This window comes from Lithobates pipiens, unplaced genomic scaffold, assembly GCF_037356315.1.
Source record: "Lithobates pipiens isolate NorthernLeopardFrog02 unplaced genomic scaffold, aLitPip1_a1.2 Scaffold_18, whole genome shotgun sequence".
Lineage (NCBI taxonomy): Eukaryota > Metazoa > Chordata > Amphibia > Anura > Ranidae > Lithobates > Lithobates pipiens.
This window is the reverse complement of record NW_027507758.1, coordinates 163245544-163265483: the sequence shown is the minus strand read 5'-3', so window position 1 is coordinate 163265483 and position 19940 is coordinate 163245544. Positions and strand designations below refer to the sequence as shown.

Below are 19940 nucleotides of genomic sequence, written 5' to 3'. Positions count from 1 at the left end.
ACACAGGGAGTAACTCGCTCTGCACAGGCACCATTCAGACAACACTGTGCATCTCAAAGAATGCAGAATGTTCTCTGATGTGGAGTGGAGATCATGTCATCACTGCCTGGCCTCTCCACCTTGTAGAAATCTGGCCTTGCAAAGTATCTCTGCATGGAAGAGAACTTGTAATAGATTAGCTTCTTTAACTACTTGCTGACCACCCTATAGCATTTTTACTTTGCGCCAGATCACATACAGTATTTCACGTATATATGCACATGATCTGGCTCTTCCGGTTAGCAGGCATGGCTTGTTAAAGCCCGCTGTGATTATACACTCGTTATACTTGATGTCAGCCGGAACCCGCTTCATCCTACAGAGACACAGAATGGAGGTATGCCTATGTAAACAAGACAGATCGCTGTTCTGACAGGAGGCAAGGTATGGATCTTTTGTCTCTACAAAGCAGGGAATAGGATCCATGTCTTCCCCTAGTAAAAGCACCTCCCACACTGTAGTAAAACACTGGTTAGGCACACAGTTAACCCTTTGACCGTTCCTGATGTTAACCCCTTCCCAGCCAGTGTCATTAGTACAGTGACAGTGAATATTTTTTTTAGCACTGAGCACTGTATTAGAGTCACTGGCACCCAAAAAAAAAGAGAAGGCTTTATTTGTGGTAAAAAAAAAAGGGACATACATTTTATTTGGATACAGCATCACACGACAATGCAATTGTCAGTTAAAATAACGCAGTGCTGTATCGCAAAAAAATGGCCTGGTCACAAAGGGGGGTAAATCTTCTGGAGCTGAAGTGGTTAAAAGGCAATACAATAAATCACACACAGAAAAGCGCTACAAAAATATGATCTAGATGCAGAATACCTCATGGCGTTTGATTTGGATCTGTAGTTCTTGGATGTTGTTAGTTGTTACTTTTGCATCTTGTAATTCTCGATGTGCTCCCTCAATGAGATGCTGCAAATGTTTCATTTCCTGTTCATACTGTTCATACTGGACTACTGCCTCCTAAGGGTTAAGGAAACAAAGCAACAACTTCACCTGAAACTATGTACATGCAAAATCCAATTTATATATCTAAATGCCCAGTGTTAAAATAGGGGACAAAACTATAAACCAATTCACACTAGATAACAAAATCTATGCACTGCCCCACAGAATTTATTTCCGGGCTGAGTTTGTACAGAGCATTTATAACATTCTCAATGGATATTTACATAGTTGGGACATACAAAAGCAAACTTACAGCAACAGCAACAAGGCTGATGGATACATTCAATTCCTAAGCATGTGCTGTTTTACAGAGTTTTCATAAAGTACTGTATTTATTGGCGCATGACACGCACTTTTTCACCCTGAAAATTGGGTGCAAATAGTGTGTGCGTGTTATACGCCGATACTTCAATTTTAGCTGCCTCGGAGGGGACAGGGAGGGGGGCGGAGTGAGCGCTGTCAGATTGTATACAGTGAGAATTTCCTTCTTCCTGGGCCACCATTGGACCACTGTTCTGACTATCATAGGAGATTCTCCTGTATGTAATCTGTCAGCGCTCATCCTGCCCCCTCCCTGTCCCCTCTAGGCTGCAGATGGGCATCGATCAGGCTGCACTGATGGCAATGTTGAGACTGCTTCATTGAAGGCAGTGGTGAGGCTGTTGCATTGATGGCACTTGTGAGGCTGCATTCATGTAGACTGATGAGGCTGCATGATGGCATTTGTGAGGCTGCAGATAGGCATTGATCAATGATCAGGCTGTACAGGAACGAGACCTCATGACAGGGAAGCCACCTTGATGTTTCACAGGATTTCACAGGATCGTACCGTACTTATATCTGGTTCTCTTCTTATCCCAAGGGATAGGAAGAGAACCAGATATAAGTACGGTACTCTTCTCTTCTTATCTCAAGGGATAAGAAGAGAATCAGATATAAGTACGGTACAATCCTGTGAAATCCTGTGAAACATCAAGGTGGCTTCCCTGTCATGAGGTCTCGTTCCTGTACGGTGTAAGGGTCCCTGGTATAAGCTAAAGGCAGAGGCTGGGTCATAGCCAAAGGCTCCTTAAGCTTTGCCATCTGGTAAGCGCATTCTTATCTTGGTGGTCGGGCACTTTTTATTATATGTGTGGAGTCACCGCGGTGTTAATAGAAGAGTAACCAGTGTGGACTTAGCTATATACAATTTTTTGCCAAGGAGTTTTTTTATATATTATGCAAAATTTCTTTTAACATTGTTTATGTGACATTTGGCGCAGCTTCATGTATGTTTTTCTTGCCATTGTGTGCGTATCCCACGTTTGAGCTGCGGCCTTGTTTTTTATCTTTTATTTCAATTTTTATTTTATTTTTTGGTCTAGCGCAGTATTTTCCTTTTTGTATATTGATCAGGCTGCACTGATGGCAATGGTGAGGCTGCAGATGGGCACTGACCCTTATTTTGCTGCAAAGTTCCTTATTTAAAATTTAATTTTCTTTTCAGAAACTCTTAAAATGAATGTGCATGTTATACGCCGATAAATACGGTACTTACTTGCATTATATTGCACTGTTGGATAGCTGTATGTTGGAGACGGCTGGTCTCTTCTAGCAGCCTGACAGCTGTACAGCATATGGGAAGGCTGGTGACTACCTCTTCGGGAATTCTTAAGGCACTCTGGCAAATCTGTACAGCTTGTACTTTTGGTTTCAGAGACTCCATTTTCAAAAGGAGATGCTGTAAAATATAACAATTATTAAAGAGAAGTTTTTAGTAAACATTCTAAACTGAAGCTGAACTTAAAACTTTTAGAAGTAAACTTAACACCATCTCACCTGTCGATGTGACAGTTGTTCCTTGAGACTCAAGCGCCCAAGCTCTGGAGAAGTTAGGGTAGATTGAGCTTGTGCCAGTGCTATTTGTAAAGCTCTTGCTTCACTCTCAAACTTTTTCATATCCTGAAAAGTTTAATTTAAATGAAGACAACAATAAATACTTGGGGAATTATTGATCATTTTGCAAAATAATACAAATTGTAGTAGTCACTTGAATAACATAATATCTGAACTAGAATAAGTATGTACTCTTCTTCAGGCACTTCAAAAAAAGATGGACTTTCTTATTAGCGAGTTACCAATACCAGAGCTTCTACTGGCCACTGGGCCCAATGTGCAGGAGTCAATATTATTACCAAATGTTAAAGACCTTCTAATATAACAAGATTCTTACTTCTGCAGCATCATAAAGGCTCTGCAAACGTTGTTTGATTGTTTGTTGCAGTTCTTCAGTCTCTCGTCCAAGTTCCGATACTTGCTGACACAATCCTTCAGTGTGGTACACGCTTGATAAGTAGTCTATCTTCTCATTCATAGCTTCCAGGTCATTGCGTATATCTCTAGACTCATCTAACATAGCCTATGAACAAAAAAACACATGTACGGTTATTTCATGGAACGAGTTGAAGCATTTAGTAAGCCTAATGACCGGCTTCTGTCAAACGGGCATGCTGGAAAACCATCTGTTTATTGCTGGCAGCCAATGGCTACCAGCACAATTCAATGTGTTCTGACCGGGTGTGGGGTAGTCCCCCTGTCAGAACACAATAGCAAAGCAGGGGGGATTGCTGCACTAACATCGCTTATGGGTCAAAGAAACTTCCTGTGTGTACCCCGCATAAGTCACTGACCCCAATTTGCAGCCTCCAGTGTGCACTCTATTATTTGCTCATTGGATTGCCTAAAAGGGTTTATCATATAGAAAGCTTGATTGCTAACTAAAGAGCTTGTACAGCAGGCTAATAGCCTGCTTCTACGGCAGCCCGTACATCAATCAATTTTTTTCATTCAACCAGCGGTTCAATACTCCCTGCTGAGCTATTGTTTTCTGACAGTGGGGTGACCTCCCTGCCATCAGAATACACTGATCACCACTGCAGTCTAAAGCCTTCAGCGCTGATCGAGTGGGTGGTTGTACAGAAGTCGATCGCTAGAATATTCATTCAATTTCCTAAATATAAGTGAGGTTAAATCAATGTTTGTTTTCACCACAGAGAAAACTTAAAGGAGCAGGATGGAAAATTTTTCTCAAACAAACACATTTTTGTACAGTGTATGTGGATTCATTTTAAAACCCAAATGTTAAGAGCAAGTGAAATTTTCCAGTGACATTCGTCCACTCATCAAATGTACAAAGAGTTTTCATATAAATCTTCATACGAATATTCTTATCTGAAAATGTACTAGTGTATTATGGCCAGCATAAGAATTTCCATTCACTTTAAGGTCTTGGCCAATAATTATCCATCTAAAATGTTTTCCAAATCGTGACAAGTAAATCTACATCAGACTGGGCCTTTATAGAGAAATAAGATAGCATTCAATGAACTTCTGTGATAAAACTTGAAAAATGAAAACTATACATATATCCAAAGTAATCTATCTAACGGTGTAACTCAAAAGTGGTAAATCACAGAAACTTCAGCTACAACTTACCTGGTGAGCCACTGCCTGATCACGAAGCTGACTCGCTGAATTCCAGGTAATGAGAGCATGCACTAATATTTTTGCCTTCCCAATCCAACGCAGAATGAATTCTAGCATTTCATTGTATTCCTCCAGTTGAATTACAGCCTATAAAAAATTGAAGTTGGTGGCAAACATTGTATTATTATTCTACAGGATTTATATAGTGCCAACAGTTTGTGCAGTGCCTTACAAAATAAATGAAGAGGATGTGGTTATAACACAATACAGTGCAAGAGGGTTAAGTGGGCCCTGTGCATAAGAGCTTACAATCTAATACGGTGGCAAAATAACAAAATCCTGCGAGCCTTAAAGAACCCCCTATCTATCTGCCACTAACAAGCTGCAAATGTTAAACACGTCTCATACATTCGTGCACATTAAAACCAAAATTTAATATACGCTGCGCTGGAATGGCTATGCACTGAATAATCTGTATCTTAATCTATAGTTATAGATCTACAAGAATATAATAATGTGCATAAAATAGAAAACATACAACTGGTGTAACGTGCAAGTGCAAAAATATAGCAAAACAAATAATGTGCACAAAATCTGTAAACGCACTATTTGTGCGTTTACAGATTTTGTGTACATTATTTGTTTTGCAAGTGGTAAAAAAAAGGTAACAACTGTGAGAGGCAAGCTGATGGAAAAATTAGGCTCCATACACACTGGACGTTAAAAATAACATAATAAAAATGCCAGTAGCTTTGTAGTGAGTCTTTCAACGTTTTCTAACATTTGTACAATAGCGTTTATTAGCATTTTTTAGCTTTTTTTTTTTTTCAATGGTAAAAAAACTTTAAAAAACACTGGTGAGCGTTTATCGACATTTATCAGCGTTTATGAGCGTTTGGCATTTTTCGTGGTCAGAAAAACTACTCCTGAACACGATTTTATGGCGTTCAGAAAACAGCCGATAAACTCCGCTGCTGATAAAAGTTCAAAAACGTCCATGTGTGCATGGATACATAGGATAACATAGAGTAGAGTTTATGGTCTGTTAAAAAAAACGCCCAAACTCCAAAAAAAGTCAGTTTATGAGCGCCAGTGTACATAGAGTCTAAAAGTTCAGTTGTTAGTTGGTGTCGCGATAGGCTTCCCAGAAGAGATGAGTTTTCAGGGATCACCTAAAGGTGGCCAGAGTAGGAAATGGACAGATTGGGGTAGAGCAGTGTTTCTCAACTCCAGTCCTCAAGGCGCACCAAGAGGTCATGTTTTTAGGCTTTCCACTATTTTGCACAGGTGATTTGATCAGTTTTCACTGCCTTAGTAATTACCACAGCCGTTTCATCTGAAGGGAAATCCTGAAAACATGACCTGTTGGTGCGCCTTGAGGACTGGAGTTGAGAAACACTGGGGTAGAGCATTCCAGAGGATGGAAGAGGCTCTGGTCAAGTCATGGAGACAATCATAGGAGGAAGAGAAAAGGGAGCTGGAGAGCAGGAGGTAAAAAAAAAAAAAAAAAATAATGTCCATTTTTGTACCTGTTTTACTCTGCCTGTCTTGTATTCAGCCTCCTTGCTGGCTTGCTGCTGCACTTCCGTTAGTATGCCTACTTTGTCCACCAGCTGCTTTGCCAGTGTGGGACTTTGCTCACTAAAGTCTTGCACAGCTGCATCCAGTTCCACAAGCTTTATGTTGCAATTGTCTAATTCCTCACATAAGATCTGTGAAAAGAAGGAATTGTAATCAGATACATTTACAATATTCAAGATCATATAAATGCTATATGCAGTGTAGCAGCACCCCACGTGTGATCCCACTTTATAGTTTATCTAGTAGCCTCTCTATGCATAGAAAAGATCCACAGGGGTACCATACTGAACACATACAAATGTTGAGCACTTTATCTGAAATTACATTATAAAAATACTGGAAATTATTAGAAAGAAGCTATGATAAGCACAATGGGACATCAATGGTATCTATCTATCTATCTATCTATCTATCTATCTATCTATCTATCTATCTTTATATATATGTGTACATATAATGGACTATTTAGATATCTAATATCTAATATTAAATATATATGCCCATGCAACCACTGCCATGCCCTTTCCATTGCCTCACCTGTGAGTATGGGTGGTTGATTCAAGCAAATTCTATCTCTACTTTTACTTTTTATATACAAGTCCTACTCATTGTCTGATATAATACTTTCGTTTTATAGACATCCAATTTACATCAGCTCCTGATGAGTGGCAAGTTAGCCACGAAACGCGTCGAGATTCAGATGCCATAAATTCTATAATCATGCAGTTTTGTAACATATCCTGTATATACTGTTTTACCTAATTTACTTGAATATCATTGTCAATGTGCAATATGTCAATGTATGAATCAATTAATCATGATGGAAGATGCAATATGTACCACTGCTTTTGATGTATTTTACTGTGTAATATTTAATAAATTTAACATTATCAGACCTATACAGCTCACTTTTTGCTTCCAAATCCGCATGCTTCATGCAAAGTCCCAACCTCTTCTCTCGCTTCATAAAAAAAAATCTCTTCCTCCCCGCACCTTCCAGGGGTGGGGTTTATTTCAAATTTTTCTCAATCTTATCATTTCCTATAAAAACGCTTGTCCATGGTGGTCCATACACTGTGCATTTTTAAGGCTTATTGAGAGTTGCACTTTGTGAGTACCTACCCACTTTTATGAATTTTTAAACCATTAAATTATCATTGGTTATGCACTAGGTGTGCCATGTCTTCCATTTTTTTTTCTTGTAGAAACTGAAATTAGAAGCTGATTGGCTACCATGCACAGCTGCACCAGATATTGCACTCTTGCACTTTAGTAAACCAACCCCAAAGTATGAGAATTGTTTCTCCTGATCAGAGAAGAGAGGAATGTTGGCACATACATGAGCCATCATTTACATGTGATGTGCAAGTCAACACAGAATTCTGACCTTACACACCTTGTGATCTTTTTTAGCTTGAGCCACATCACTTGCTTTCCCTTTCAGCTTTTCCAAAATGATATTCAACTCTTGCTCAATTTCTGTAGCTTGCTGGCTCATCTCCTGATGCAGCACTTGATTCTGCTGGGCTTCTTTCTGCTTCATTTGAATCTATAGGATGGACATTACAAAAAAAGTATATTGTATCGATGAGCTAATACTAAAGTGTTCATCTTAAAGTGACATTACAGATCATAAACATATGCTTCCATGTGCTAAATGTAAAGGTTTGAACATTAGCCATATGAGGGGCCTCAGAGTGGTCCACTACATTTACTCTCCCCCTCTCTGTTAACTCCAGTCATACATTTTTACTTCATTTTGGACACAGCAAGGCGGCTTAGAACATCTGCCAGGTTTTTAGTGCCGTTTATGTCCTTTATTGGTGAGATTTCCTTTCCCTTCCTGACAATGCAGGGAATGCTCCAAACAAAGACACAGACCAAAAACACATTTTAAATAAATGTGCCCCTATGTCTTGTATGGGAGCTATGTTAAAAAATACTTACCAATGTACTATAGAATCATTAGGGTGCAGTAGTAAATTGTGTAGGGACCCTGGCTTATGATGTTGTCTCCCTAATTCCATGTAATTTGATTGTTGCTAGCCTGAACTATTGTGTACATTTTCCTTTTCCTAAGCTTGGTAGGTTATGTGCTTTTGTCTGTTAGGCAGGCCATAAATTATATGATTTTCTTTCCTGCAACAACGGGTTGCAAAAAAGAAAATTGCCTAATTCCCACCATCAAATCAGTCAGTGAGACAATCCCTCCCATGGAGCTATTGAGTTCTGCCAGCTGGAGGGGAGAGAATAAGAGCCATCCTTGCCTGGAGAAAATAGTGGGTATTGCTAGAAGATATAGCCACTGGCAATAATTGCACGCTACAAATCCGACCTGCTGGCTGTACTCAAGTCGGTCAATGGATCCCTGGCGAGATTCAACCCATCTATGGCCAGCTCTACTGTAAAGGGGGCTCCAGTAATCAGAGTGTTAAAGACAAACACTCATATTATGAATATGTATCTAACCCAACCAATCTCTGAGGTCCTTATTCAGGTATATAGTTTTGGTATAATTTAGGTCACCTTTCCACAATGCCCTTTCTCCCTCCCAAATTTCTGTCTAGAGAGGATGTGTGTTTAAGGCGCCTCTCCACTTGAGCCTTATCTCATCATGGAGCATATTCCAGGGGTTAAGGGAACAACTACCTGTTGGAGTGGATATCTGTATTTAGTTGGATTTATAAAGAATCTTTTTGCTAAAGAGTATCACAGAGTAGCTGGGTAGAAGTTACTGTATGGACTTTTATCACCCAACAATTGCTCTAAAAGAGTTAGGAGCCAGATTTATTACAGATAGATCCACTGAAACTTAGGATAGACTGTGACAGCTCTTACAGAGTCAAAGTTCTGTCTAACTGCTCTCTCAGGGCCAGCAATTACCAATTACCAGATGGCTGTCCTTAAAGGGCCCACTGCTTGTTCTACTACCAAAAACATATGATTTTGGGGACCCTCTCTCCTAGAATTGAGCTGAACAAAAAGAAGGTAAATAAAAACAAAAGTAACTGGCGCCCAATACATTTTTCTTCCTACCACAGACCAGACCCTGAGATGGAAATGTTAGCCTGCCATACTACTTAGGCACACCAAATTATATGAACCTCCATTAGTGAGAATGAGAAAATTGTATTGCTTTTAAAACACATAGCATATGACGTACCTCCTCATTTACATTTGCCAGTGCTAATGCCACTTCAGCAAGCAATAAAGAGAGTTCAGATGGTAGAATTGCATACATCTCCAAATATTTGTTCTGTTGCTCTTCAGACAATTTCTCCACTTTGTGACGATGTGAATTTAATTCTTTCTGTAAACTCTGAGAAAATGTGAATATTTTATAATGCAATAATGTTATTCTTTAAATATATAAAAGTGTTTATCACAGTCTGCAAGTAGAACCTTCTGGGTCATACAGGGATGCAGACTTGCTATGCACATAGTTTGTTTCAATATCTTACAAATTCAAAGAATTGTCAATATTTATAAAAGGAAATGAAAAACGCATAAATATCACATTAAAGGGGTTGTAAAGGTTTGTTTTTTATTTTCTAAATAGGTTACTTTAAGCTAGTGCATTGTTGGTTCACTTACCTTTTCCTTCGATTTCCCTTCTAATTGTTTTTTTTTCTTTGTCTGAATTTCTCACTTCCTATTTCTCCTCAGTAAACTTCACACCATCATCGGAGCAGTGTTTAGTTAGCCAGAACAGCTTACTGAACACAGCTTACTGAGGAAGAACAGGAAGTGAGAAATCCAGACAAAGAAAACAAAGAAAAAAAAAAGAAGAAAAGAAAAAAGAAAAGAAGGGAAAACAAAGAAAAAGGCAAGTGAACCAATAATGCACTAGCTTAAAGGAACCTATTTAGAAAATAAAAAACAAACCTTGACAACCCCCTTAAGGTTCCATTCATATATGGGTGATTTGGAATCATGGACAGTTGCTGTGATTTTACTCATGATTCCAAATCGTGTCAAAAAATTGATGGCAAATGCGACACAATTTAACCTCAACTGTGACGTGACAAAACGAGCAAGACCCGTGGTAAAGCGTGAGTGTAAATTCGCTCCTGGCTCAGGGCCAAAACTTGATCTCTGAAATTCTTTGGAGTGACAAACGCACATAGGGCAGCCCATTCAAGTGAATAGGCTGCCCTATGCATGATACACATTTCTGTATCTGAATCTCACTTTTTAAAATTCTAGTGGGAACCCACGTTCCCATTAAGCAATATGTGAATGGGGCCTAAATGTTTAATCAAACGTAATTAAATGTGCTTGTCTATATTCATATGTACAAGCCTAAAATATTTAGATTGACATAATATTTATATAAAACAAACTACTTGCTAACGGCTTGCATTCAGGAAATAGAAAAGTAGACAGACTAAACATTAAGAGAGCCAAGCACCAAACCATCAAATTTATAACAAAAACTGTCAGCTAACAGCTTAGTTATTTGGTATGAAAAAAGAAAAAAAGCCAAAATGTGTATATATATATATATATATATATCATATATATGGCTTTTTTTCAGTGGGAATGCAGGGGAACGCAGTTCCGGCACCTCCAACACTGAATGTATGTACTGGCAAAGTGGGCTGGAAGGTTTATTGTTGCTGGCTGCTGGGGTATCTATTGTCACTGGTGGGGATCTGTTTTTGTGTGGTGGGTCTATTGTTGCTGGGTAAGTCTACTGTGGCTGGTTGGGGGGAGGGTCTTATCTTGCTGGGGGGTCAATTGTTGCTGGGTGGGATCTACTGTTGCGGGAAAGGTCAATTGAGTCTAATGTTTCTGGGGTGGAGTCTATTGTTGCTCATTGCAAGGGATCTGTTTTACTATCTTTCTTGTTTTCATTAACAAATTTCATAGAAATTACCGAGCAGCACAAAATACTTGGTTCTGTATTCTCTGAAAGGTGCGGTACTGGTAGGTGGGTAGGTGGTGGAACCAAGGGATGGTGCTCAGAGATGGGTAGGGGGCGGAGATGAAGGGTAACTCGGAAGGGTGGAGTTCCTGAGAAAAAAGCCTTGTTTATATATATCTATATATATATATATATATATATATATATATATATATACTACACAGGCTAACCTTCACACACTGTTTTCCCTCTTTGGACTATTATTGGTAGAAACACTGCAAACTGGGAACTTCCCACAAGAGCTGTAGCTTTAGAGTTGCTCTGACTCATTCCTCTAACCATTAAAAATAGGCCCTTGTCAAAGTTGCTCAAATTCTTATGCTTGGCCATTTTTTCAGCTTTCAACACATCAACTTTAAAGAGGAAGTAAACCCTGATGGGTTTACTTCCTCTTTTTTTCCCTGCAAAGGTAAAGCATAATGGACTACTATGCATCGCATAGTAGCTCATTATGTGTCACTTACCTGACACAGGATCCAGCGAAGTCGCCGCTGATCCCTGTAGTCCGCCGCATCCATCTTGCTGGTGGCGTCTCGCAGCTCCGACCAATGACAGCGGCGAAGCCGCGATGACGTCACTCCCGCGCATGCGCACGGGAGTCGCGTCTCGCAGCTCCGACGCTGCCATTCGGCGAAGCCGCGATGACGTCACTCCCGCGCATGCGCACGGGAGTCGACAAATTAGGCAAATCCATTCTTGGATTTGCCGCATTTAGTGCGCCTGCGCGCCGCTGTCTACGGCGCATGCGCTGTAGACAGCGGTGCCCATTTTCGGGCAAATATCTCCTAAACCATATAGGTTTAGGAGATATTGCTTGGACCTACAGGTAAGCCTTAATCTAGGCTTACCTGTAGGTCAAAGTGGTTTGAAGGGGTTTACTTCCTCTTTAAGGACAACATGTTCACTTGCTGCAGAATATAGCCCACCCTCTTTCAGGTGCCAGTGTAATGAGATAATCTTTGGTATTCACTTTACCTGCCAGTGGTAATAGCATTACGGCTGATCAGTGTAAATCTGAACAGCCTTACCTTTAGTCTTGCACAGTTGTACCGAGAAATGCTTAGTCCGATTTTACTGCACAATGTAAACTTCGCACAATGTGGTCAACCGGTTGTGTTAGAATACTCTGAGCTTGAATCCATCCTTCGGGTAAAAGACCTGGAGAAACCCATGTCTCAGATTTATGGGTCCCTGCTGGTTGCTGCTGTCCCCGAGCTGTCCTCCCTCCGCAGGAAATGGGTGGGGACATACCGGAGTTAGATGACGACGACTGGAGGGAGGTTTGGGACTTTCCATTCTCCCCTTTGGTGTCGGCCAGGGACAAACTGGTCCAATACAAAATTGTTCACAGGGCCCACTATACGCCCCACAGATTGCATCAGATGTCGCCGACGCATTCCTCGGCGTGCTGGCGATGCTCCTATCAGCCAGGAGACTTTATTCACATTTTCTGGACTTGTCCAGCGATTGAGGGTTACTGGAAGGAGGTTCTCCTGGAGATCGGCAAGACTACTAAGATTAGTATCCCTTATGACCCTAAATATTGCCTGCTGGGGCTAGTGGAGCAGATGTCGATCCTCAGAGCTAGAAAAACACTTATATCCTTGTTATTGTACTATGCACGAAAGGCCATCACCATGACATGGAAGCAATCGTCTCCCCCCTCTATTAAATTCTGGAAAAACCTGGTGAATGCTAGTTTACCCCTCTATAAGGCCACCTACTCGAGCAGGGGTTGCCCGCAAAAATTTGAGAAGGTGTGGACCTGCTGGTTGGATGATAACACTACGGCAACTGATGTAGTGTTTAATCCATAATTCTTCATTAAGCTCATAGTGGGACGATAGGTTGACCCAATTGTTACTATGATATTCTATCCTGTCTGTATATCACTTAGCAAACAATCCTCCTGTAATACCCTCTCCCCACATTGGGGTATAGCTAGTTAAGGTTGTGTTTGTTTTACGTTGCCCTGCTGCGGCCTGTTGCTGCATCAGGAACCGACTGTATGTTATGAGAATGTGTCCGTATGTGGCCGGTTGCCGCATTTGGAGGCTTGCCCCTGCGTGGGTAATGTATGGCCCCTGCGTGGGCAATTTGTATGCCTTTGAAAACTCAATAAAAATGATATTTGAAAAAAAGAAAAAAAAAACTTCGCACAATGTGCAATAAAAGTTACAGGAAGCCAGATAAAGCCTGCCTTATTTTCTGGCAAGAGGACATCTAGCATCACCTAGCCCTTTTCTTTCCAGTTGTAATGTCCCTGGTCCATCCCTTTCATTCATTTGATTTCAGTTATTCCAATCCTAGAAATTCAGCATCACATGTGGGTGTTATTTAGGATTGTCTGATTGCAAATACAGCCTTTCTAGGACCCACTCATTCAGACTGACATTCGCCCATCAAGGCATTGATATTTATATAACATCTCCCAAATGCCACGCCATTGCTTGCACCAGGAATGGGGTATTGACAGGCATACTGAGACAAGGTAATGTTTTCAGGAAAAACTGTACTGCACCCTGCAGCCCCTTCCACCAGCCCTGAAACTTCTATCACATACACCACAAAGACCCAGTTATAACAGTACTTGGCTTTAAATGAAATGTGTACTGAAAAGGAACTATTTTACTTAAAAACATCATTAGTGTGTTCATGTGGATGAAGAAACCAGAGAAGGCAAAATATAAGGCAAAATATTTAAACTTCAGCATTCATTTTCCCACAATATAGTACCTGCCAGTCTTCTATCTGCATGTCCATTTCTGATGCAGGGTTCAGTAGATTGGCCTTAGTGTCCTTGATCCAGGCTTTAACGGCATTCAGCTCTTTCTCCACATCTTCCCTCTCCTTCAGTTCTTGCTCTACAAGCTTTTTGCTCTTCTTTACTTTCTGTTGCATACTTTAAGAAACCATCATGAATGAAAAGCATGAAATATGATTTATGTACAATTTCCTTTTTCACAATTGTGTATACGCTGTTAAAATAGTTATTAGAAAGCCAAATAGGAAACCAGTGATTAAGCTGGAGATCATTTTTGACCTGAGGGTGTTCCAGATAGCGTGACTGCACTTCAGATGGTGCACTCTCTTGATTTATTATCACTTTATTCCCTTGTTAGTGTACAAGTATAAATTATAAGATCTTTAGCTATGTCATTTATATAAAATGAGTCTCTAAAATTTCAGGTTATAGAAAAGCCACAATAAGGGCCCATTCAAATGAAATAAGACACAGAAGCAAGTCATATGCAGGAGGCTTTTGCTTCCTTTAAGTTGTATTGACTTGCAGTTCCTCAAGGATTTACTTTGAGCTGCATCTGGTCTGCTTCCACTTGCTTTTTGCATTCACATTAACCTGTGTGGCCACAAAACATTCAAACAAAAACCCGTGTATATGAGCCTTACAAAAACTGACTCAAAAACTGAACACAATTTAACTTCAGTCCTGCGTATATGCATGGCACAAATACTTTATATGTATGCTTAAAGCGGAGTTCCACCAAAAAGTGGAACTTCTGCTTATATGCTTCCTCCCTCCCTCCGGTGTCACATTAGGCACTTTTCAGGGGGGAGGGGGGGAATTTATGACAGGTCCCCTTCCCGACTTCTGGATGAGAGGCCACAGCCATATCTCCCGGAAGTTTGTCCCCCCTCCTTCCCCCGCCTCCAGGCCAATTAGAAAGTGCAGCATGCCTCGCACTTCATGCATGTGCAGTAGGGAACCAGGTGCTTCACTGCCCGGATCCCTTATCAGGAATGTTGGCGGCATCACATTGGAGTCGATTTAAAGATTGGCTGGGGTGCCCAATTTCAGGGTAATGAAGTTGAGAGTAATGTAAGTACAATTCTAATTTTTTTTGTTGGCTGGTACATTTTGAAACAATAAGTAATTTTTAAAGCGGAAGGGGGTCTGAGTATTATATTAAGACCTTCCATTGTGCTGCAAGGTCCGCTTTAGAATTTTTGTAGTCGATTTAGAAAAACTTCTGTAAAAAGAGGTTATTGCATATAACAATCTATTTTTTATAAATGATCCTGCCGTCTTTGCTTCAATGCTAAAAGTGCAGCATGCATGTTTTCCAGCATCAGCTTCCATACAGTATAACTTCCAGATAGTTTCAACTGCAGAACATGTTGAAGTAATGTGTGTTGGCACAGCTGCTTATAGTCTCCACCAGAGGCGCACATGACAGTGTGACACGCGGGATGACAGCTGGGAGACAGGGATAGTGTTGTCACCCTATCACAGGATATGTCTGAAAAGCTACTTTATGCCAGGATTTCTATGTATCACTGGAAGTATTTTAACGAAAGCTGCACATTTAAAAAGAATGATTTTTTTTTTTTAATTACATGTTAAGGATTATATGAGATTTAAGTGACTGAGTTAATATCTACTTTAACCTCAAATGAATATGTGCTATAACCACAATTCCCAGTACATATATCTTACTTTGAACATCTGTCAAGCATGGCTTTAATTTCTTGAATGACTGGCAGGTCTTCAAAGGCAGCAGGTTCAGATACAACATCTCGCAAGATGCTATTCAGCGCATGTTGTCTAAGTCGGTTGACTGCTGAGAACTCCTGCTCCAACTCGCGAGAGAAGGTTTCATGGTTCTCCAGTAGCTCGATCAGTTCAGCTTTTGAGGCCTTTTCTGTGCAGCTCTCTGGTAGGCGTTCCTGAAGCTGATCAATTGCCAAAGTGGATTCCAGTATCTGAAAATACAAACCAGACTGCCTAAACATCCTGCTTACATCTCTTCCTGAAGACACCCAAATCAAATATCTGTCCACCCTCAGAAGTATAAGTAATGGATTGTGTATTATGTTAAAGTAATTTTTGGTTATAAAGTTACAGTTACACAGCTTCCATACCAACAGCTAGTACCTTATCACTGAGCTTCTTCCACTCCTGTACAGCCTCGTCCAGTATCTTCTCCTGCTCACGGGCTGTACTGCGGAGCCTGGTCCATCTCTGCCACACAGTTGTCATTGACTTGCTGATAGTTGCTTTACTTGCATTATCCCCTAGTTTTTCCATTGCTGACGCCTTCTCCTCGAGAGATGTGATTTTCTCATGGAAGGAATTCACCAGTGTTACCAAAGTCTACAAAGTTAATAAGTTTTTAGGTAATTAATGGTGGCCAGACAAGAAAAACATTAAAACATAATTTTCTCACTTTCTTTTTAGGTTGCAACATATCTTTGAGATTGTGCTCATTATAATCAACAAAGGTTCCCATAGATCCCTTTTTTCAGACATCTTCATGAATTTGGGTAGGGAAAACATGCTACATGTTGCTAGGGAGGACTGACGATCTCCTAGACTGTATTTTTTTGTCCAGCTTTCATTCTTCCCTCTAAGATATAGTAAACGTTGGGATGTGTAAACATTCCGAATCTTTTTTTCCATAGATATTAGCATTATTAATAGAAAGATCATATCAAAAACTGTTCAGCAGTCAGATGATATCTACACTATTTGGTTTTGCGTTCTCATATCCTTTCATTACTTTTCCTAGGGACCCAAAAGCACAGGGAGGATATTAATGATCAAGGCAAAAGACAGTAGTGATTATGCTGAAATAATTTTCCGGTCTCAGGGAATTCTAACTAATAATGACAATATCTAAAACCAGGGCTGCTGTTAGAAATCATGGGGGCCGTACAGCCTACCTTCCCTGAGGTGAAGATCTTACAGGACCTAAGCGATTTCCAACAGTGTTTAGGTCAGTGAGCCAACTGACATTGGGTTTCCCCGATGAAGTGGGACCATCTGTTCAGGGGAACTAGACTAAGCACCAGGTAAAGGGACACTCTTGCAAGTGGAGTCCCTCCCCAGAAACCATTTAACCTAAGAGAAGGAGGGGTCATGCCAGGAACTTCTTTGTCCATAAGGACTATCTTGAGGTCTCACGCTCGAGTCTAAGCCCCCAGGAATAGAGATAGAAGTTGAACGGGAACAAGGGTCAAAGAGAGAGGGGGAGATTAAGTTTGGAGGGTATTCCCCCTAATACTCTACAAGTCCCTAAAGGAAAATTAGAGGCAATGTCCCTGAAAGTTAAGGAAGGGTCCCATAACCCACATGATGCAGACTTCTTTAGTGAGGGTTTGAACTGAACTGCCTTGTTAGTTGGAAACCAATTACCAACACTAGACACCCATGATGCTCTTTTCGGTCAAAGCTTGCAGTTATTATATTCTTTAGAACTCTGACTACATAAGTTCAGAAAGCTGACTCGCTTCAGGGAAGGAAATCTGAGTATTTAACAATGGTAACATTGGTGATACCAGGAAAGGTCACTAGGGTAGACATACGGAAAACCATCACACTGCACTGCACTTAGAGGATGATGTCAGCACATGGTCCCGCAAGCCCTAAACCTTGCCACTGTAAAGGAGGCAATAATGGGAATTTTGAAAAGGCATCGAGCTGTGCTAATGGTGAGGTTGCTCCCGGGTGCTTTGGCCCAACCAGCCTCACTCACTAAGTGAGTTACTAGGTTTTCTGAGAGGCACACTTTTGGATGTGCTATGGGTTTGGACCTGGAAAGCACTTAGCTGCTAACTATGCTGAAACTATCAGAACAACTTCTGGATTAGGCTAAAATATTTTTTCACTACATTGAATAAGCGACAAATGTGTGCACTTATAAGCAAAACTGACACATCCTTCCTAAGAATCAGTGGTGAAATGTTTAAGTTATGAATGGTACCAATCACTCACTGTGTTCATTCAGAAAGGAAAGTGGCTGGTAAATTACATATTTACTGGCCCCTTCCCAGCTCCCCATCCTGAAATTATCCCCTGCAGCAGATGGAGGAAGAGTAGTGAAGCTTGCAGTGCATAGGAGTGGTGCTTCAGATTTTTCTTGGTTAATCTACTGAATAGACCTCTTGCTGATTTCTGCTCCTTTAATGAGCTCCTAGCTTCCCCACCGTTTAAAAGTACACATTCCCTGACAAGCTTTCACTCCTTCTCCTTCACTGCCATTATGAAGCAAGCTTCCATATTCCCAATTTTAAGAAGGGAGAATAATCTGGATCCCTGGCCTTCTGTCTCAGTGGAGCCCCACAAAACAAGAGAACTGCACTGTGTGTATCTCAACTCATTGCCCCAATGGAGCAACCGCCCCCCGAACTAGAGGCACCAATTTTGGTGTTGGTTGCAGCTAAAGTCAGTGCAATGGCAGTATGGCACATACTGGGAAGGTGGTTGCCTAAGCCACCTTATTCTGGTGCTGGCCTTGTTTTTCTCCCTCTTGGAGGAAGTATGCAATTTTAATTTCAAATCAGGATCACTAACTTATGGTTGCTGGTTATACATTTAAAAACTATTTTGAAATATTTGAATGTATTAAAATCCGCTTTATTGTATGTGTCTACTTTTGTTGAAGCTCATCATGAACTCAGTAACCAAGAAGAAACGAGACACACTTATGCCACTTACCTTGTGTGACAAAAGCTTTTCCTCAGCTTTGGGACATGAAGCATCTTTAGCCACAGAAAACCTAGACAACTTTTTCTCAGCCTCATTTAAAGACATAATAACCTGGTGTCTTTCCTCTTGGTATAAATTCCACTGGACAGTGCATCTGTAATCAACAAATTCACATTACATATGAGGTGCATAGCAATATCATGAATCCTTTTATCCTTTTAAATTTGACATTAAAAATGTATCAACTTTCTTCAAATTGCAGAACATTACAGGAGACATACCCAACTTTTAAGTACACAATGGGGTTTATTTGCTAAAGCTAGAAAGTGCAAAATCAGGCTCACTTCTGCATAGAAACCAATGAGCTTCTAACTTCAGCTTGTTCAATTAAGCTTTGGTAATAAAACCTGGAAGCTCATTGGTTTCTATGCAGAAGTGAGCCTGATTTTGCACTTTCTAGCTTTAGTAAATAAACCCCATTGTGCACTTAAAAGCGGGGTATGCCTGTAATCAGATTGAATTTGTTCTTTGCATGTGTGGCCCTTGCTAGGTTAATAAACCTCAGTGTTGATTGATTTAGGTAAAGTTGCAGTTTATCTCAACTGTAGAAATTTAGCAGTTATGAAGTAATTTTAAATTTAAAGTTGTGATGAAAAACAACACTCTAATCACATACAAGAATAATAGCTATAATACCTTCTCAGCAATTCTAACTGAAGTTGGGCTTGCTCTTTGGTTTCTTTTCCTTTCCTTTTCAGGGAAGCTACAGCTTGCTTCAGATAATCTTGTCCAGATTTTTGCACACAAACTTCAAGCTCCGATACCAGAGTCCGCAGTTCATCTAAAAGTCCATTGAATTTGCTTTCTGTACTAAAGAACTCTGTGTAAACCTTAAGACTTTCTTCAGCTACCTCAATATCCACACCATTTTCATTTTGATGGAGTAGCTCCTGTGCTTCTTCAAGCCAGTCAGATGCAGACTGCACTGCTTGGTGGTACCGGTGATTCGCAATGTACATCTTGTCAAGAGTCATCTAAAAACAGGAAAAAAAAAATAACCTTAATGCTAATAATTTGATGCAGAAAAAAAGTAGTTTATCAATGTACTATCCATGATTCTAATAACACTTTTATTTGCCTTAATATAATACAGAAAATAACATTTACCACCCACAGCCTTTCAGTAATAGATGTCTCTAATCCATCTTTCCTAATATTAGAAAATACATGATCTGCATGTACAATGAATAGAGTGAAATTATTCCTGAAGGGCTTTTTCACGTGGGACGGATCCGTGATGATCTGCCCCATGAACATTCGCTTGCTCAGAGGGGATCGATCCATTGATCCTTGCTGAGCAGGAAGATGACAGGTCCATCTCTGCACACTGTGCAGGGATTGACTTGTCAGAGCGCCGCTCTCCCCTATGGGAGATCGGATGACGACGGATCGCAGTCCACTGTCACCCAATCCGATCTGCAGACGGATGGAAAAGTAGGTTTTTCCTCCTTCACACTTTTTTAG

At 40.5% G+C, this 19940-nt stretch overlaps 1 protein-coding gene across 15 annotated transcripts in view; it reads right to left on the bottom strand.

The window, feature by feature from the left end:
* The window catches only part of SYNE1 (spectrin repeat containing nuclear envelope protein 1), a 663643-nt gene that overhangs the window by 203147 nt on the left and 440556 nt on the right, over positions 1-19940 (bottom strand). For all 15 annotated transcript variants that reach the window (XM_077486324.1, XM_077486337.1, XM_077486323.1 and 12 more), the window contains 13 exons: positions 19113-19450; positions 18426-18570; positions 15864-16082; positions 15426-15691; positions 13706-13871; positions 9206-9361; positions 7439-7591; positions 5991-6173; positions 4471-4608; positions 3209-3394; positions 2815-2937; positions 2534-2716; positions 868-1011 (listed from right to left, as the gene is read on the bottom strand). In XM_077486324.1, the coding sequence (XP_077342450.1) occupies positions 868-1011; positions 2534-2716; positions 2815-2937; positions 3209-3394; positions 4471-4608; positions 5991-6173; positions 7439-7591; positions 9206-9361; positions 13706-13871; positions 15426-15691; positions 15864-16082; positions 18426-18570; positions 19113-19450 (2400 nt within the window). The remainder of the gene's footprint in view (positions 1-867; positions 1012-2533; positions 2717-2814; positions 2938-3208; positions 3395-4470; positions 4609-5990; positions 6174-7438; positions 7592-9205; positions 9362-13705; positions 13872-15425; positions 15692-15863; positions 16083-18425; positions 18571-19112; positions 19451-19940) is intronic.